This window comes from Bombyx mori, chromosome 2 (genome assembly GCF_030269925.1).
Source record: "Bombyx mori chromosome 2, ASM3026992v2".
Taxonomy (NCBI): domain Eukaryota; kingdom Metazoa; phylum Arthropoda; class Insecta; order Lepidoptera; family Bombycidae; genus Bombyx; species Bombyx mori.
In genome coordinates this window covers 5,982,485-6,003,315 of record NC_085108.1, presented here as the reverse complement: position 1 = coordinate 6,003,315, position 20,831 = coordinate 5,982,485, and the positions used below count along the sequence as shown (strand labels likewise).

Sequence of the window (20,831 nt, the reverse complement as noted above, 5' to 3'; positions counted from 1 at the left end):
GAATGATTACACCAGATTAGTAACCGCTTATCAATTCGCTACGGATCCGCTAACACAAGTATCAGCACCGGGATTCAGTTACACCTCTTGAAAAGGTCAAGTTATTGACCTTTGACACAGAAATCAATTTCATTGGCATTGATTATCGCATAACCAATTTGACATTACAACATCAACCCATCGAAAACTGGACCAGTGATCGCGATGTATATGATGTATACTATCAAAATCTTACGTAAAATCACACATTTTCATTGTGAAGTGAAAGTTAGTTCGCAATATGCAACCGTGTGTATACTGGTCACAAAAAGCTAAGTTCCCGTTGCAAAGGTTGAACGAGCGATGCGTATTAGCGTAAGTACCATGTCTAATTTGACGTAAATTTTGGCCCCAAATGACGTCACACACAGTTAAATCGAGCTTAGCGGGAATCTGTTAAATTTTGAAAAATCGCAATGTGCCATACTTTACATTGCCGCATTCATGTTCTTAAATAGATTCCGGATAGGAGTCATTACGCAATGCAATTTGAGATTCAGGTATCGGGGAAACTTTTGTCGATTCACTCCAGTAAGCGTTTAAAACTATCTAGAATCTAACTTATTTGTTCGACAACGCAAAATATACACATGTAACCTTATGCTGAACACATGCCGAAGAAGTTTGCCGAAACTAAACAAACAGCAGCCAGACACGTAGCACCGAAGCTGCGACGAAGGTTGTTCGTGCCGATCTTCAACCTTTAATTGCGAAAAAAAAAAAAGTATACCTATTGTAAAAAAAATTGAATTTCAGGCGTGACCAAATCCTTTATAGAACATAATGTTTGTTGCTTAATTAGAGTTCACAGTGTGCGGTGTGAAGTGGAGCAGTGGGTTACGTGATAGGGTTGTCAAAATCGAAACGAATGAATGTGCATTTATAAAATACAATTTATAGGTTTTTTTTTTGCCCTTGTAGGCAGACGAGCATACTGCCCACCTGATGGTGAGTGGTTACCGTCGCCCATGGACTTCAGCAATGCCAGGGGCAGAGCCAAGCCGTTGCCTACCAAGCCAAGCCGCTGCCTTATACAGAGCCAAGCCGCTGCCTACAGAACCAAGCCGCTGCCTACAGAACCAAGCCGCTGCCTAAAACGAAGTATTTCTTTTCTGGGATTGGACACGAGACAGAGAGGTACTTCACTGTGCCACTGACCGATACAAGTGGCTACAGATCACACGAAAAGATCTCAGGCGGGAGCATCGCCATGCTCAACAATCAGCAAACGATTGGAGGAAGATATTTTTTATAAAGACCGTGGACAAGTCACCCACAGTCTGATGATCGTGTATTATCTGACCCCAAGCTTAGGCTTCATTTACTATGGAAACCGGAGACCAATATATACTTACATATTCTATATGGCCACCTCCTCTAACACACTAGAAAGGTTCCTATAAAATCCTGTTTTCTACGAAACCGTTATATGTGAGAAGCCAGTACAGAGAGGATAGTATTTTTTCTGAATGAAACATCTTAAACTACTGTACCTTGAACAGCAATAGCTGAGCCACCTCCTTTTGCCTTTTTCTCTTTTTTTGTCGTGTTGTAGAGATACCGTGTTATGATGAGAGGGTTTTGGGGAATTTATCTTTTCGTGTTAAGAGTGGAATCGTGTTGTAAAATACAGTGTTATAGGAGGAACAAAATGTTCATCAAACGAATGTCCAGCAGTCAGTGACGCTAATACTGCACCACCCATTTTTAAATACTTTTTTACCTATTCTAATGACCTCGAGGGGTCATATGCTAGATTCGCCAAACGAGTAGGTGACCTCATGGGGCTCTAACCTGGGATTTTGCTAACACTAGCCCTAGCAAGAGCAGTGGTTCGGAGAATCTACCACCGGATCGGAAACGCTGCGCCATTAAGTCCGTCAGTTTGATTCATACATACATACATATGTTTATATATTTAGCACTACGGCGTTTGGTTGCTCTTATTCGCGTCACATGTGTTTCCGGTCTTCATAATGCGGCTATGTCCTAATTAAGAGAACGGCTGCGTTTGGAAAATTTAATATTAGTTTGATTTAATAATTCAGTTTTCATATCGCCTCTATTGTATACTAGCCTCTGCCCGCGGCTTCGCTCGCATGACATTGCTTCCATTTGAAGTGGAAGAAGGACGAAATCAATATTTTTCTGTTATGACAATAAGAAGTCGTCTTTTGTGGGAATATGACTTTTTTTTCTTTGGATGTGGCCATTGTCGGTCTTCTGATCTAAAACTATCATTTAAAAAATAAGTATATCAATCCTTTACTTCGTACTGCCGTGTAAGCTAGACGAAATAAAGTGATTTTTCCTAAAGGCAACAAAACATGGTTTCTCTTGGGAATTAAATGTTTTTATGGGTTAAAAAGTAGCCCATGTGTGTATGTAAAAAGTAGCCTCCGGACCTAACACTATTACTTTTAAAAAACATATCAATAAATTACTTCTTTTTTATTTGAAAGAAGGACAAACAAACTTTAACATTTATAATATTAGTATCGTAGTATAGACAAATACATGTACGTTTTTGAAAAAAAAAAAAACTTATTAAGTAATATTATAAATGTGAACGTGTGTTTCTTTTTTTGTTTGTGCTTCTTTCAAGTCGAAGAATATTTAGTGGTGTTCGCGTAATCAGCAGCTTTAGTGCGTCTGGCATTGTCAATGACCACCCCCTTAATATATTCGTAATTTCCTCTTACATTTTAGCTGTTTGGAACACTTTTCCCGGATACGACTTGTACAAAAAGCAGACAACGATGATTCGAAGAATTAAAAGCACAACCCTACAACATCGGAGTGGTTAGCCAACGACCGTGTACCATTGTATCAGCGACGGTAGACGGTAACCGTTATAATGGTAGATTGTGTAATATGTTCGAATCGTATTTTGGCGAGTTAAAACCATTTTGGCGGATCGATAAAGTTTGCGTCTGGGTAAAATGTTTACTTGTAAACATTTCATCATTTAGCTGCAGTATTTTTCGGAGTTGAGAGGAAAATTTCTTGTTTTTTTTTTATTGCTGAGATGGGTGGACGAGCTCACAGCCCACCTGGTGTTAAGTGGTTACTGGAGCCCATAGACATCTACAACCGTAAATGAGCTACCCACCTTGAGATATATGTTTTAAGGTCTCAAGTGTAGTTACAACGACAGCCCCACACTTCAAACCGAAACGCATTACTGCTTCAGGGCAGAAATATGCAGGGTGGTGGTATCTAACCGCGCGGACTCAAAAGAGGTCCTACCACCTGTAAAAATGTCTTATGTCATGAAGTTTGTTGAGCGATTTTAATAAGTACGTATGTATTTGAAAGCAGTGTCACAACCTTGAGCAGCTGATGGTGACTGGCAAGATATAGGGCAAACATCCCAGAGGACGCAATCCCACAAGATGGTCGGACCAAATTCGGTCTTGTCTGGACATCAAGCTCCACGATGCCCTCCACGAGGCCAAGGATCGCAACAGATGGAGGACGGTCGTACAAGAGAGGTCGACGCAGCGTAGGAGTCACGAGCCTCAGTAATGAGGAGAACAAAGCAAGGAAGAGATGTATTATACACATGTCAAGCTGATAAAATAGCGTTAGACAAAAGGTAGGTGAAAGTTAAGAATCTGTTACATGATAATATATCAGTAATGGGTAGGGTCTCGTACCAAACCATATTCTGCTTAACATCTGGATAAACTATTATCATTAAGATCCTCTAACTTTGTTCCGACTGACCCACCCTAAATTTCCCCCATGCTAAAACTAATTATGTTCCCGCAACTTATTTTGGGGTTAGAGAATGTCCTTATTTTAAGATAACGCGTCCATTTCCGACAACAAAATGAATTTACGGCTGTATTACGTCCATAACATTTTCAAGCCTTTATTGGTTTGACCTGTGTCTATTTATGTGTGGTGGTATGTCAACCTAATTATAACTAACTTCGAGACGTCTGATTAGCTCAAAAATCTGCATACGTAATCTGTTGATAATATAATCTATATTGCGGGGACGGAGGAGTATGAAATTTTCCACACTTCTAGAGAATATAGAGAAGAAGTGCACAATGCTAATTTTTTTTTTAAATAATGCGTAAGAGATACATTAAATCAATAAAGACGACATTACACACACTACATACCATGTATTTGACGCACACACGCATGCATACTATTTATTGTCAAACTTTTATTCTTGACGTCTGTGGTGAAATTGAGAATAGATTTAATATTGTTTGTCTTTATTAATATTTTTTTATAGTGTAGTCTTGGCGAAATTTGTGATTATAGAAGTATAAAATACAATCATAATAGTGTACAAACTTACAATTCCAATTAATTATAGTCGAATTTCGACTACTGCGGGACCTCTAGTAATAATTTAATACTTGAACGGGACTTTTTGGCGGGAACGCGACGAGTGAAGTTATGTGATTTGTTTTATTTTGTCTAATTAGTGCTTCTTCAGGTTTAAATGTGTAATAGCGGTGGTTTATTAACTTTTAAATAATCTGTGAAAGTGCACAAATGTGGGAAAATGAAACAAAGCCGCTGGACGTAACTTCTCGGGATCTTCCAAAAAGTACACTGAAAAAATCTCAGTAAATGACCACTATTTTACTAAGATTATATTATTTCATCCCATATCCTCTCATCTCATTTTATTTCATCCCAGTTGATTAAGTAATGTCTCAAATTAATTATTTTCATTTCACTCCATATTATCATTTTTCATGAAAATAAGAATATAAATTAAAATAAGACATGACCTAAAGGTCGTAGTTACCAGGTCATAAAATCCCATTAAAAAAAAACTTAAACCTTCATATTTTGACCATGAGAGTGAAAACGAATTTTTATTTTTAGTTCGGTATCATTATCATTATCATCAGCCCGGAGTCGTCCATTGCTGGACATAGACCTCTCCCAATCCACACCACTGAGCTTGGTCTTCGGTTCTCCTCATCTTCATAGTTCGGTACGTCTCTAAAAAAAATGGTGCGCGTGCAAGTTATCCTTAAATCAAATTTCTCTTGTAATAGGGTATGCTGTGTATAAGAGAAACGACCTAGCTCGCTTTGTCTTTTCCCTCTCTCAACGGACGAATGGTTCGCGAGACGCGCTGTCTATTTTCTCACTCTCGCTCTTCCTAAATTGTATCTTTTCTCTCTAGCCGTAACGAATCTATCGCCAGTTAAATTTTACTCTCAAAGCGCCTAAAGAAGTTTCTCTTCAATGAATCGATAAATTATTTAGACTGAGCAGAGGTCGCAGGTCGCGCCTAGAATAAGAACGCTACCATCCACCCTTATTAATTTTTTTTATTGCTTAAAATTCAATTGTGAACGTTTGTTAAGTACGTATTTTATTAGAACAATTGGTATCCGCCTGCAGGATTCGAACACCGTTGCATCGCCAGATACGAATGCACCGCACGTCTTATCCTTTAGGCCACGACAACTTTCAGATTTATTGAGACATACGGAAATTTTGTAGATGTTTAGAGACGAGCCCACAGCACATTGGTAGTGTAAGTACGCAAATACCAGAGCTCATAGACTTCACAATGGAATGCATCCACCGACCTTGAGACATGACGTCGGAATTTCGATTGTGTAACGATTGTCTCACCCGTCAAACCAGAAACATTGATTCGGTCATGATGGAGAGCATAACGGACTTTATTTCAAATCACGGACATCGGTCATATTAGGTACATATTATGTACACAGGATTTAATGGACAAAAAGATCGGACGGAATTATATTGGAGTTCAATCGAAAGCCCGCGTTCTTATATAAGAACTAGCTGAACCCGTCCGCTTCGCTGGGCATTTAAAATTAACATAATTATTTCTCACCCCCACAAAGATTCTCATCATTAACGCCCCCGCAACTGGTGTAGGCAGTCCAACACTCATATAAATATTAGCCTATCCGTTAAGTACATGTATTTTCTACATGGATACCAAGTTTCAAGTCAATCGGATGCATGGTTCAGTAGTTATAACGGAACACCCGTAAAAACCACTGTAGATTTATATATTAGTACTAGCTGACCCGGCAAACATTGTTTTGCCATATATAAGATTTCTAGGGAATTTCTAGTGTAGAAAAAAACTAACTTATTGTAAGTGTGTAAGGATGTGGTAAATGAGTGAAAGAGGTATGTAGTGCTGTGAACGATGAGGGAATATATAATAAAAATAACAAAACCTCATTCAACCACATAATACCTCATTATAACAAAAAAAAAAGTCCAAATAAAAAAAATTTGTTAGGTGTGGACAACCTTAATCACTTAGGGGTATGAAAAATAGATAGTAGCCGATTCTCAGGCTTACTGAATATGAATAAAAAATTTCATGAGAATCGGTCAAGCCGTTTCGGAGGAGTATGGCAACGAAAACTGTGACACGAGAATTTTATATATTAGATAGAAAAGAAAATAACTAGAAAGAAATTGGTATTTGTCCAAAGATTTATCGAGGTCTCAAAACAGTGGCAGCATTTTGAGTTCGTTTTCATTGTGAGGGATTTATTCAGCTTTATTTCTCGAGCAGTTTGATTAGTCACACCGTAACCAGTCACCGGTGACCTTACCGGCGCCATCTGCGGGTCGATCCAGGTCACAGCTACTGTCATGGGCCAGCGCTCGCTTTCTAGAACTAACATCTGGCCTGTTATTTTGTGCGGACCGGTTTTGTCTAAGATTCGAAGTTAGGTTTTCAATAGGGCCCAATCATTTTTATTGGTGGCTGGATGCAATTCTATGGCGAAAGAATCATCGTATGTGGCGCATGTAATGTCGACCTTGGTCTAGTATAAATAAATTACAATTAATGCTAATACCGCTGGAATTCGGTCATCAGGGAGATAATAACAGAGGGAGGTCATGTTTAGGTTTCCCAACAAAACAAGGAAAAACGAAATATTATTGTTCAGTCAGTTTCCTCACAATCGTTTTAATTGATGTATGTATAATATTAAAGATTTTTGAAGGTAGGTGACTTTAAAAAAAAATATACTTATAGCATTTCACTCGCGGCTTTGGTCGCGTGATCCGCACTTTCTCTTTCTCTGAATATTCCATCAATCGTTAGGTAATCATCATCATAGTTAAGTCATTTTGTCAAAAATATTTACACATTACACATACAAGGCTTCCTCGTTTATTACTTTATCTATTTGTGACTATAAAATGGGACGTGCTGTTTAGACGAAGTTTTCCGCCTGACGCCGTGCTCGCCCACCTATCCTGCTGAAACTGGAAAGGCCTCCGGGCCACCACTAATCCTTCAATCTTTTTTTTTCCTACTTATGCTGATAGCCTTCTTGAGAGGCTATTTCAGGTTCTCCTTGATGTGAGCTCACGGGGCTCTAACCGGGAGCGTTGCTAACACCGGCCCTAGCAAGAGCAGTGCTTCGCAGAATCTACCACCGAATCGGAAGCGCGACCCACTGAGAAGATCCGGCGAGAAACTCAGTCGGCTGTGTCTATGGGTTAATTCAATCGTTAAGCTCTTCGTCGCAAGCGACGGGTTCGACGAGGACGGTGACCGGTATCAATCCTTAAAGACAGATGCAGAAAGCGACTTTATTGTATATACATATACCTTGGCATTGCTGAAGTCCATGGCGACGGTAATTACTCACCATCAGGTGGGCCGTATGCTCGTCTGCCTACAAGGGCAATAAAAAAAAAACATATCGAGGGGTAAGTTTTTTTTTCCCTACTTATTCTTGTACCGAGGGGTTATTCTGCTAGTTCTGTGAATCTATCACAAAACTAGCAGGTGAGCTCGCGGGGCTCAAATTAGTTAGACATTTATAGTTAAGCCCTTAGTATTGAGAGTGTACACGCATAATTTCAATATTATTTAGTTATATATATTGAGCAATTGTTATAATATGATAAAAACAAAAATTACGTAAAAAAATTATCGATTTTAAACTTACATAACACAATGGAGGATTACACAGTTACGTACGTTGAGTAACTAGAGCGTTTACACGGTCCATTTGTACGTAATATTATAACGTTTTCATAATTACGTAATTCAATACGTATTTATCTAAAATATTATATTTTCTAGCACATTCGTATAAAAAGTCGTCGTGGCCTAAAGGATAAGACGTCCGGTGCATTCGTATCGAGCGATGCACTGGTGTTCGAATCTCGCTGGCGGGTACCAATTTTTCTAATGAAATACGTACTCAACAAATGTTCACGATTGACTTCCACGGTGAAGGAATAACATCGTGCAATAAAAATCAAACCCGCAAAATTATTTAAATTTGCGTAATCACTGGTGGTAGGACCTCTTGGGAGTCCGCACGGGTGGGTACTACCGCCCCGCCTATTTCTGCCGTGAAGCAGTAATGCGTTTCGGTTTGAAGGGTGGGGCAGCCGTTGTGACTATACTGAGACCTTAGAACTATATCTCAAGGTGTGTGGCGCATTTACGTTGTAGATGTCTATGGGCTCCAGTAACCACTTAACACCAGGTGAGCTGTGAGCTCGTCCACATATCTAAGCAATAAAAAAAAAATGGGAAATTATTTTCTTATCCCTATAACGGCAGTACATGTTTTGTCAAATAAACATTTATTAGTAATTACATATTTTAAAGTTTTAAATGTTAGATTACCCTTCTTCAAAATGAAACAACGGTGTAGGCTTACGACGAAAGGAAAATCTTCCACCGAGCGGGTGATATTGCTCGGTAAGAAAAGGAGGAGAAAAAAAGCCGGTCATCGTTCTCGTCGAACCCGTCGCTTGCGACAGGGGGCTCGACGAGTAAATTAACCCTCTGACACAGCTCACTTAGTTTCTCGCCGGATCTTCTCAGTGGGTCGCGTTTCCGATCCGGTGATAGATTCTGCGGTTCACGGCTCTTACTAGGGTTCGTGTTAGCAACGTCGTCAGGTTCGAGCCCCGTGAGCTCACCTACTAGTGAAGGTTACGCTGAAATAGCCTCTCAGCTAAGTAGGAAAAAAAGGTATTTTATGGATTGTATGGGTCTAGACCGAAATAATAGTGCTTGAAAGCTTGTAAATCAGTTAGTTTTTTTTTTAGTTTTTTATTGCCCTTGTAGGCAGACGAGCATACGGCCCACCTGATGGTGAGTGGTTACCGTCGCCCATGGACTTCAGCAATGCCAGGGTCAGAGCCAAGCCGCTGCCTATCGCTAAAGTTTAATTAGTTTGATAATTTGCCCTTTAATAATTTCAGTAACAACATATAAAACTGCTTAATAGTTTTACAAGTGGTACAGTAAATTCGTAAGTCATATCAAGTGGTTCCGTGGTGTAGTGGTTATCACATCTGCTTTACACGCAGAAGGCCGCCAGTTCGATCCTGGCCGGAATCATAATTTTTTCTTTTTTTAAATTTCACCTCTTTTATTGTTTCAATAGTACAACGGTCAATAGTTATTTTCTTCATTATTAAGTAATTTTCTCATGTATTGTAAATGTTTCCCAACTAATTAAGTTTTTTTTTAAATATTATCTCATCAGATTGGTCAATCTAAAGCCATTTTGAAGGGAGGAAAACAGTAAGGTCATTATTTCTTTTTATCCAGAAACTAAAACTATGAGCTTAACTCCCCCTTCTAGTCATTATGGGTTAGAATTAAAAATAGAAACTAATGAGTTTTGTAAAAAAAATTTTTTTATTTCAACAACTCATTCTGCCCTAGATTTTACACTTTAATATTTTTATTGCTTAACAATTTGAACCAGCTCTCAGCCCACGTGGTGTTAAGTGGTTACTGAAGAACACCACGCATTTTGAGATATGAGTTCTAGATCTCAGTTCCATAGAAAAATGTAGGCTCCACGATTAGAACTGGAACACATTACTATTTCAAAGCAGCAATAGGTAGGGAGATTGTACCCATCAGTTATTCACAAGAAACCTGGTAAGCAGTTGTAAGTAGCAACTTGAGTGTGTCCCTGACATTACTGACATTCATGAGTGACGGTAACCACTTACCATCAGGTGGACCATACACTCATTTACCTATAAAGGCAATAAAAAACAACACTCAAACACCAGTAAAAAACATAATCCTATATTTAGTCTTGATTAATCCTTTGCTTCCATACTTTGTGTACATAAAAATCTTTATTTTAAAGCAGATTTTTTTAAATATTAGTGCTGATGGAAGAAAAGAGACTCAGTGCTAAGTGCTTATTAGGCTAAAACAAGATTTTCTTTTAATTCTATTATTATATTGTGGTTATTATTATTGTTATGTTACTTTGTAGTTATAGCTGTTATTTGGAAATACAGCAAAGCATGGAGTCAAGTATAACGTGCATTAATAGGGGCCCCTGAAACAAAACCAAGGTGCTGGCATACTCCGTATAAATTCCTCTCTGTGTAACACAATGGACCTGTTACCGGCACCATGAATCAATGGATGGGCTTAGATGTATCTTTTTTTTTTGTTTTGGCTTACTACATTTTCTTCTTTTTATATCGTAATTAATTTTTATTATATCATAAATAATACTATAAGTCGTAATCTGAGATAAACAGTTTTGCAGGAGCTTAAATGGTACCCAGGCCATAATTTTTGTAAACTTTCGAATCTGAGATCATAGTTTCTATCATTGTCTAATTTCAGCTATCCCAGGTCTCCAAACAAAATGCATGGAAGCTTCAAAGCAGCAATAAACAGAGGAACTACACACATCTGACTAGAATCTCCTTATCAGTTTTAGATTTGTAGCATATTTTATAGTACAAATGTCTGTATTATCAATATCGAAACTCCAAATTAACTACATAAAGTATTTCAGTGTGTGATCTATTCAATATTTACAATTTATATGGATATACAATACTAGAGTGTTTTATAATGGTTATTAATATATATAGTGTATATTTTTGGTACAAGCTTTTCTTATGCTTAAAGTATTATAAGCCCTATATAGAAATTAAATTCTTAATACTTAATTTCACACTAAAAGTTTAGTGTGTTTTACTTCATTACAAAAGATTTTTAATAACTTATCTCTTATCAGTGTATGCGATATAAATAAGCCTTATCAACAGACCAAAGATATGAGGTAATGGCTATCCAAACAAAAACGTGGAGTTGCAAATAACTTTCGTTTATTTCCGTTTTTTAAATCACTGTTTTAGCGAAGGTTAAACGATTATACAGCCGGTATTATCGAGATAGCATCTGAATACAATCGATATCGTGACAAGGTCGAGCGTTGCTTAAGAAGATTCTAATTAGGTAAAAGGTCGACTTAAGTACAGATATGGCATTATTGTCTGCCCAACAATGATATCAGCACCAATTCATTTAATTTAATGACTCACGCGTCCGGCTGGAGTGTACAGCCGGTCACACTTGTGTACTTCGATACGAAACAAGTTACTATGTACCTACTTAAATGTAGCAAATAATTTTAAATTACGATAAAAACTCGCAGATATTATATAGGTAAAGTCCGCGCAACAGATGTTTTCAATACATTTGAAAATGGAATGCGAGAGAAAATTACCTTGTCCAAACATTTCAATTCCTCGGTAGGATAAACTGTTTTCTCGCACCTCGCACAAGTTTTATTCATCTTGAACGGTTTTAAGCCAATAGCACTTAAATAAAATAAAAGCACTACACTTTCACAGAGCAACACAAGTAATCACGATTCACGAACAAACTTTAGATATAACTTTTTTAAGGAAACACTCCGGAGCACGATTTTCGTAGCATCCCCGTACGCGCATGCCAAAAATATGACAAATGGCGACCGTTGGCGAGTGTGACCAGATTATCAAGGTTGACCATGTAGTTTTTACTTTTTAAAGTTTAAGATTTTGCTACAAATTTAGTGTTAATAGTTCTGGTAATAGCTATTTCCAGGGGTTTCCTTTAAACTAAAACATAAAAAATCCATTTTTTATTCTCTAAGACTGACAGTTAATTAAGCAGATTTCAGTAGCACTACTAATTTCTACTGGAACTTTAAAATGGAAACTCTCTAGACATACTGTTTTTACCTACTAATAGATATAAGATTTTGAAATTATATGAGAAACGTGTAACAACGTCAATGTATTTCTCAAATTTATTATACATTTAAAGCAAATTTATACAACGAAATCAGGAACAGTTACACTTCTCTCGTTGCAACACCGCTAGTGCTTCATTGAACAACTGTTTTGATGTTTGTATCATTTCCGTTAAATTTTTGAAGTCATCTTGTTTTTCTTCTTCAATCATCCTTAATTTGTCCTCCATAATTTTTAATTTTTCTTCAGCTAATTCAAGTTTGAATTTCAATTCTTCTTTATCTAAAGTTTCATAGTCTGCAGCTGGTTGAGATTCAGAAGAAGTCTCGCTTGGTTTTTCAACAGCTGTAATCGAAGACTGTTTTTTGGTCACAGTATTGGTACCTAAAGCGTCAAAAGTTGTCTCCTTTTGCATGGATGTCCTTGAAAGCCTTGAAGTTCTCCTGGTTTCTTTGTAGGTCTTAAGCTCTTCTTCTAAATTATTAATCTTTCTTTCTAGGCGTTTCTTCTTTTCTTTAAGTTTTCTGTTTGCCGATTCTTGTTCTTCCCATTTGTGTCTTTCGTTGTCTATTCTCGTATTTAGTGTTATGATTAACTCGCTTAGTTTTTTTATTTCGTTATCAGTAGCGGTTTTCATCGGAGTGAAAAACACACTTTGTAGTGAACATTCTTCATATCTCAATAATTGGGCTCGCAATTCTTCTATTTTTGCTGCTTTTTCGTTCGCTTGTTTACGCAATGCATGAATTTTAGCATCAGTATTTTTTATCTGTTTCTGATATTCACTAATTTCAGTATTCATTTTGTTCATTTTCGAAGAGTTCTCTTTTAATATCTCTTGATAATAGAGTTCGGAATTTTTTAACTGATTCTAAAAATAATAATCCAACTTTAGTTAAAAATATTTAAAAAAAAACTTACGAGTAATAATTTGAATACCACTGGAATCTTTGGCTTACGAAGTAGCCACATTACCTACACACTCAATGTAAAGAATAACAAACCTCCTTTAAATGTTTGAGTTATAAGAAATCACCTCTTACCAATTTCTTATTAATGATACCGGCTACATACCCTTTGTTCATTTATCAACATATCATCATGCTTGCTCTTTTCCACAAACGTTTGCATCTTCTGCCTAATAGTGGTAACGTCACATTCTAAATTTCTAATTCTGCAACGAGATCCGTCCAATTTCCTCTTCAAATCTTGGTTCTCCTCTTTTAGAACTTCTAGCTCTTTCATTGCTAAATCTACGTCCTTTTTTCTCTTCATTTCTAATTCTCTTATTATCTGAAGGGGAAACAGATAAGTGAGCAGAGAGCAGTGAGTTAGATGTAGCGTGGCGAAGAAATAAAACACGCGCACAAAATATTTAACGTAAAATTGGCAACATAATTATTTTATTGTGTAGGATGAGTTCGATATCTTTTTGGACAATACGAATTTGAAAGAAGTCATGTTATGATAAAAATAACTTATTTTAATTTATTTATGTTAATAAATCAAAACTATACCTGACTCTGGTCTTTTCTTTTAACCTCAATCATATCCTTTTGCTTCCCGTTCAATTTCTCCTCTAGCTCATTTACTCTACTCTGCAGAAGTAATATTTGCTGGGCCCTCCCTTTCCATCCAGCCAGGTCATTCTGCAGTTCTTTTATGCTAGTAAACTTATCACCCAGCTCCTGTTGCAAGATTTTCGTTGCAACTAATATGTCATTCTTCAATTCTAGATTTCTGTTTTTACTGTCATATAGTTTTTTGTTGACTGCCGCTAATTTAGTGTTCAATTCTTTCAGTTCATCAGAACTACCGTCTTGAAAATCTTCTTTGCACAGACATGCCTCTAATTTTTCGTTTTCTTTGTTTAAAATGTCCAGTTGCATGATTTTACGTTCCAAGGCTGCATTTTTTGTTTTATATCCTTCTAACTCTGCAACTAAATGTCTGTTCTGTTTGCATAAGTCCGTTATTTTGGCACTTATGACTCCGGCTGATTTCGAAGAAATTGCAGGACCGCTACCGGATATGAGATCCCGGATTCTTTGATTCAAATCTTTTATGGTTTTGTTAAGTTCTTTTATTTCTTGATCCTTTGTGTAAACACATTTGCGTAATTCGTTATTTTCACCTGTCATTACCTAGAAATGTGATACGTATTTAAACCACTAAGTTTTAAAACGTACCTACTAGCAAAACTGGGGAAAAGAAGTTTAGAAGTCATTGTGGCCTTAAGGATAAAACGTCCGATGCATAGGTATCTAGCGATGCAACGGTTTTCGAATCCCGCAGGCAAGTACCAATTTTTCTAATGAAATATGTACATAACAAATGTTCACGATTGACTTCCAGGGTGAAGGAATAACATCGTGTCATAAAAATCAGACCCGCAAAATTATAATTGGCTTAATTACTGGTGGTAGGACGTCCTGAAAGTCCGCACGCGTAGGTACCCTGTCTATTTCTGCCATCAAGAAGTAATGCATTTTGGTTTGAAGGGTGGGGCAGCCGTTATACTGTACTGAGACCTTAGAACTCACATCTCAAGGTGAGTGACGGCATTTACGTTGTAGAGTTTATGGGCTCCGGTAACCAGTTAACATCAGGTGGGTCGTGATCTCATCCAGCCGAGTAAGCAATAAATAAAAAGCATGTCAACTATCGTTCTAACTGTTGCTTACGCGAGGTGTTCGTATATCCCAGTTTGATAAGCAATGATTTTTTCAAGGCAATAAACATTTCCGAATACGAACTTCCCCACCTCATCCCCTCGCCTCGCCTAACCCCGCCTCACCCCATTAAATACGCAGTGGAGAGGAACTATAATAAGTCTAATTTGTAAACAGCCATATTTATGAAAGAATAATATCAGTTAGCTCTGTCGTTTTGTGGTTCGATTCGAAAGGTCGGACATCTAGTTGTTCAATCCTACTGAGAGTTAGTCCTCGGCAAAAGCGATATGAAATACATAGTTGGTATAACATTATGGTTTAACCTTTAATTGGTCTATCAAATGGGCATTTAATTCAGGCGGATATAAAATATCGTCAGGATCAGGTTTATCCAGTGCGGCTAACATTTTCAACTTCATTTCGTCTGTCTCCTCAATTTTAGCGGCTAAGTCTGCTAGTTTTTCATCGTTTTGTTTGGGCTTTTTAATTTTTACCGACGATAATTCTTTATGGGTAGCCATAGTTGTAGTTATAATATTTAAGTTTCGATAATTTTATTTGTTGTACGAATCAACTGACAATGAATAAATGTCAGTTTTAATATGAATTAATATCAGAACTCTATGCTGTGAGAACAAGGGTTCCACTAAAATCCAATTACGTTATATTGTATCGTCTTATAAGATTATTATGTGTAGAGTCTGTTACATTATATCCTCAATCTATACTTATAATATCAAAAAGCTGAAGAGTTTCTTTGTTTGGTTGAACGCGCCAATCTCGGGAACTACTGGTCCGATTTGAATAATTCTTTCACTGATAGATAGTCCATTCATTGAGGAAGGCTATATAACATCACCCTAAGACAAACACAAGCGATGCACTAATAAAGAATGTTTTAAAATCGGGGTAAAATCCGTTTTGAGAACTTCCGCTGCGATTAAACTATTGAATTTTCGCCAAAACAAATTATGCCAGATTTGTTCTCCTCTAGAAGTTCTAAAGAAGTCCCCGACAGCATATGTCTATATTTTAAGGTTGGCTCACTATAACCTTTTTATGCTAACCAAATTTGTTCTAAAATAAGCATTATTTGTGAAGGTGTTTTTATAAATATGATATTAATCCTACATTAAACTAAATACATTAATTATTAAAAGTATTTAATTTAAAAGATCTTTGTCCTTTACATAATTTGATTTCAATGAGTATCTTATAAGATATCGCTGTTTTAAAATAACATCGCAGCAAAATAGTTATCAAGCGCGTAATAATGATGTACAAGGCGCGATATCCTCCTGTTTTGAAGTCAGTTAAAAAGCGTGATTTTGGTGCCTTAAATAGCTCCTTAACAGTCTATTATTCAAAAATATGTTCACCTTCTACGTATATGAAGTCGCGGGTAAAATTTAACGTTATCCCAACGTAACTATTCCACGCGGACGAAGTAGCAGGCAAAACCTAGTAACTAATATACAGGATCATGTTTCATTTCTGATCCTGCAGACCGAATGGTAAACAGTCGACGTCGCCCAAAACACGTCATTTCGGATCCTCCCGATCTACTAACGGTGTTCTTAGGTACCTCAAGTACCGGTCATCATTCTCGTCGAACCCGAACACTTGCGATGAAGGGCTCGCCGAGTATACTAACCCACAAACGCAGCCCACTGAATTTCTCACCGGATCTTCTCAATGGGTTGCGTTTCCGATCTGCTGGTAGATTCTGCGAAGCACTGCTCTTGCTAGGGCTAGTGTTAGCAACTTCGCCAGGTTTGAGCCCCGTGACCTCACTTTTTTCTTTTTTTTTTTTCGGGGTGAAACCCTCATGGACTATCTCCGCCTGGGGAAAGGCGGAGGGGCGTGCCGGACTCCTACCGGCTAAAACCACCCTGGTGTCCACCCACACGTGCGCGCAGGGCCGCGGGAATCCAAATTCTTCCGTCATCAAGCCCGTGACCTCACCTACTCATTCGGTAACACTGATATAGCCTCTCAAGAGGCGCAAAAAAAAACGTGTTGTCCATATCGTGATGCCATGCTCGCCATGGTTTTGATGCAATTTTAAGATAGGGCAGCCGCTGTACTGTAAAACTGAAACTTCGAACCTATGTTGTTTTTGATGTCTATAGGCTTTGATAACCATTTAACACTTGGTGAATCATGAGATAGTCTACCCATCTAAACAATAAAAAAATGTCTGATATTTTCTACACATAATAAATATAATATACACATACATATAATACACATAATATATAGTCATTAACTACATATTATGTGTATAGCTGCAACTTCCAGATTGATTATCCAGAATGTTTTTTTGTAATGTGACTAATTTCTTAACGAACAAATCGATCTTTACCTTTAATAGATTTCATTTATGATGAAAATGAATATTGCATCAATAAAAAAGGGTTACTAAAAGCATTCTAAATTACAGCCAAAACTCAGTAATTTACATATTATTTCTAATTAGTCTGTGTTGGTTATGTAGGTGATAATCGTACCATAAATACAGGAAATAATTGGGGCTTCTCGGTTATTATCGCCAATACAATTGGCATCTTTGTATATCTTGAAATAAGAACTAGGAAAATGCGTAGTTAGTTAGTATTGCTGTTAACAGTTCGAAGTTTCTCAAAAAATGGCAGCACTGCCTTCCGAGTCCCGTCATGTGTTTTTCACATAGACCTAGTTTTTCAATAGTAATTGAGTTGTCAGTAATGTCATTGTCAAACAGCTGCCAGTGTAGGTTGTGGATCGATTGTTTTGATCAGTGTTTTTTTACATCAAAAGTTAAATTTATTATCAATTTTTTTTATCAGTTTTGATTCATCTAAACACCTCTGGGCCGGGTGCCCACCTTGTTCCCTGATTTGTACCCTTAAAATTTACTAGTAAGTGGTTAGAATGATTTGTCCTTGGAAAATTCTGTAACCCATGTAATTTCATGTCTTATCATATAAATTACTTACAAGACTTCTTCACGGTTAATATTTAGTACGTAAAGATGTATTCCCAAACTGTGACGATAAAAGTGGTTTAGTAGTTTCTGTACTATGTATTATTTTTCCTTAAATCTTTAATGATCGTATTTAATCTATGTATATGTCTTTTTTCGCCACCAATGAGCTTAAAATTAAAATCTAACTAGATCATGAAATCTAATTGAAGAAAAGTTATTTAGTTTAGAACACTTGTAGTAAACATTTTTAATTACAATACTAATGTTGTATCCGTAACTGTATTAACAGGGTATACTGAGATTGTCATTGAACTCATTATTCGAGGTGTTGCACCATCAAAAACAAGCACCCTAGTAATTCTAATTAACAATATTTTGGTTATTGGTTATAGAATATAAAATAATTTATGAAATAAAGAAAAACTGACTGCCTTCAAAACATTAACTAAGTAAGGAATTGCAGGCTAGTCATTAAATTAATGATCTCAAATATATATTATCTCTAAATTACTTTCAATGCATCAGATACTTGATTATGGTTTCATTAATTTTATGTTATATAATACATATATGATTTTTTCTTCTTCTATTTAGATTTTTGCTGGCACAGTATTATAAGTCACTCCCACGATACTCCTACGTTGGCCTACGTCCTAGGCACTCCTACGATGCAAATGAATTTGTTGACATCTTAGTTGAAATCCATTTGCAAGGTGTGGTCAAAGAATTTGTAAAATTTAACACCATTGTGTACCAGGAGCGTGGGGCGTCCTCCAATCAGGTGGACTGACGATTTAGTGCGCACGGCGGGAAGTCGTTGGATGCGGAAGGCGGGGGATCGCATTATGTGGAAGGCATTAGGGAAGGCCTATGTCCAGCAGTGGGCAGATAAAGGCTGATGATGATGAACACCATTTCAGAATTCTACTAAAAAGTAAAATCTTACAGTACCAACACTATTTCTTTCAGAACATGCCGGGAACCAATCTAATAGTTCCAGTAGTGCTGTGGGGCAAGCACGCACCCACTCACTGCATCTCCTCAGTATACCTGTCGAGAGATCAAAAGACCCTTGTCACTGGTTGCTACGATGGCCAGATATGTATATGGCAGTCAGATCCGGAAACGCTGAAGATGACTCCGCGGTGTCTGCTTGTTGGTCACACAGCTCCAGTCACATGCCTATCAAGGGCTTCGATTATACAGGTAAAGCCTTCTAAGTATAGATGAGCATATCCGTGTCTTGGTGGCCAGTGATGCCTACCATATAAATTCATCAAGTTGAAATTGCATTAATTATATTGATCTTTTTACTTAATGCAGTAAAATATGTTTGTATCTGTATACAAAATACAATAGAAAATCCTATTTTGGGTGTGTTGAATGTGAAACCGTAAATACTATCTATATATATAGAAGTGAAACATTCAAGAGTAATCTTTTTTATTTATTTTTTATTTTTTATTGCTTAGATGGGTGGACGAACTCACAGCCCAACTGGTGTGAAGTGGTAACTGGAGCCCATAGACATCCACAAAGTAAATGCGCCACCCACCTTGAGATATAAGTTCTAAGGTCTCAAGTATAGTTACAACGGTTGCCCCACCCTTCAAACCGAAACGCATTACTGCTTCACGGCAGAAATCGGAAGGGTGGTGGTACCCACCCGCGTGGACTCGCAAGAGGTCCTACCACCAGTAAAAAATCTATTTTATTCACTCACAGGCTGAATCCTGTAGGTGTACAAGTTTGTTTGTTTTTGTTTCAATTCGCAATCTGGCGGTATTCTCAGAGATTTCATACATACCGTGTCATGTAAAATTTACTTGCTAGGGATAGTTCAATCAAATTTTTTGTTACAGGTAGGTCAATGATAATTGTGTCTACTAATTGTAATTATAATAATGGAACTTGGATCTGGTTATAATAATGAACACAAATCTTAATTTATATGGTTCGTCTGTCCGTATTTAAGTTAATAAACTCCCAAACGGCTGGAACGATTTTGATAATTTTTTTGTGTGATCTAATGGGCTTGGGAGCAGTTTAGATTGCCGTGCATATTTTAATAACTTTTCTAAGTTCATCAAAAGTTTCATCAAATATTTTAGGAGATTATTAAACCTTCTAAAATACGTGAATACATTATACATTTATATCTTACATCAATGATTTCGGTTTTAAGACATGTACAGAATGTCTGTAGGATTGGCTAGTAAAAAATAAATTTATACATTATTATATTTCTAGACTTGCGTATAAGGGGTTGAAGTTGACGTATCAAGGAATGCTTAAGACATTTTTTCTAATATTTTACCCATCATAATGTACTAAAGGTTTTACTGAATATTTTCAGGATAACAACTTCATAGTGAGCTCATCGGAAGCCGGTGAGATGTGCACTTGGGATTTGGTCGATGGGAAGTGTAGGGAGAGTGTCAAATTGACTCAGGTCCATACGAACATTCAGGTCAGTTACAGTGTTGGTGAATACGGGCATGGTATTGGGAAAGATATAAGCCTGTTGTCTTCTATGGTGAAACTGCAATAGGAATTGGTGACTGTTATGACAATAGGCTTAGGTTTATTTATTAGGCTTTTAGGTGTTCTAAGCATCGGACATTGTCCGCGGCGAACCCGTCGCTTGCGACGAAGGGCTCGACGAGTAAATTAACCCACAGACACAGTCCACTGAGTTTCTCGTCGGATCTTCTCAGTGTGTCGCGTTTCCGATCCGATGGTAGATTCTGCGAAGCACGGCTCTTGCTAGGGTTCGTGTTAGCAACGTCGTCAGGTTTGAGCCCCGTCAGCTCACCTACTAGTTAAGGTTACGCTGAAATAGCCTCTCAAGGCTATCAGCTTTGTTAGGAAAAAAAAATGAAGCTAATAAAAGCGTATTAAAAACACTTGTACTTTATCAACGGCAATTTTATTACAGGCCTATCATATGTGCAATAGTGAGGATCTACGCCTCTTCTGCAACGGCTACTACGCCGAGATACTAATAATGGATCCTTTCTCGTTGGAAATACTGTTCTCTTTGAGCTCAAAGATGAATCCCGATTGGATATCGGCTTTGCACGTGAGTTTTACGAAGTACACTTACGAAGATGATT

The 20,831-nt window shown here is 37.3% G+C and overlaps 3 protein-coding genes, 1 long non-coding RNA gene and 1 other non-coding gene across 7 annotated transcripts in view; 2 read left to right on the top strand and 3 right to left on the bottom strand.

Moving 5' to 3' along the window:
- lasp (LIM and SH3 domain protein Lasp) overlaps positions 1-11,745 on the bottom strand; it is a 39,664-nt gene extending 27,919 nt beyond the window's left edge. The window contains 1 exon segment of the mRNA NM_001252672.2: positions 11,562-11,745. Coding sequence (NP_001239601.1) covers positions 11,562-11,630 — 69 coding nt within the window. The 5' untranslated portion in view covers positions 11,631-11,745.
- The window catches only part of LOC134200481 (uncharacterized), a 330,115-nt gene that overhangs the window by 62,819 nt on the left and 246,465 nt on the right, over positions 1-20,831 (bottom strand). The window lies entirely within an intron of this gene.
- TRNAV-UAC (transfer RNA valine (anticodon UAC)) lies at positions 9,334-9,406 on the top strand. Its single transcript has one exon. It is a non-coding gene; the product is annotated as a tRNA-Val (tRNA).
- Positions 12,115-15,368, bottom strand: LOC101735850 (coiled-coil domain-containing protein 13). Its single transcript, XM_004933313.4, has 4 exons — positions 15,071-15,368; positions 13,590-14,216; positions 13,147-13,365; positions 12,115-12,943 (listed from the first exon to the last, which is right to left on the bottom strand). The coding sequence occupies exons 1-4, from the start codon at positions 15,266-15,268 to the stop codon at positions 12,164-12,166; spliced, it is 1,824 nt and encodes a 607-aa protein (XP_004933370.2). The 5' UTR covers positions 15,269-15,368; the 3' UTR covers positions 12,115-12,163.
- The window catches only part of LOC110384750 (WD repeat-containing protein 7), a 130,519-nt gene continuing 127,162 nt past the window's right edge, over positions 17,475-20,831 (top strand). For all 3 annotated transcript variants that reach the window (XM_038017617.2, XM_038017619.2, XM_038017613.2), the window contains exons 1-4: positions 17,475-17,647; positions 18,685-18,921; positions 20,072-20,185; positions 20,654-20,797. In XM_038017617.2, the coding sequence (XP_037873545.1) occupies positions 18,688-18,921; positions 20,072-20,185; positions 20,654-20,797 (492 nt within the window). In that variant the 5' untranslated portion in view covers positions 17,475-17,647; positions 18,685-18,687. The remainder of the gene's footprint in view (positions 17,648-18,684; positions 18,922-20,071; positions 20,186-20,653; positions 20,798-20,831) is intronic.

Bases quoted from the DNA above. Each gene is read 5' to 3' on its own strand.
- LOC101735850 (XM_004933313.4), bottom strand. From the start codon at position 15,268: ATGGCTACCCATAAAGAATTATCGTCGGTAAAAATTAAAAAGCCCAAA. The intron at 14,217-15,070 runs GTTAAACCATAA...TCACATTTCTAG, and splicing joins ATTTGATAGACCAATTAAAG to GTAATGACAGGTGAAAATAA. The intron at 12,944-13,146 runs GTATGTAGCCGG...TATTATTTTTAG, and splicing joins TGTTGATAAATGAACAAAGG to AATCAGTTAAAAAATTCCGA.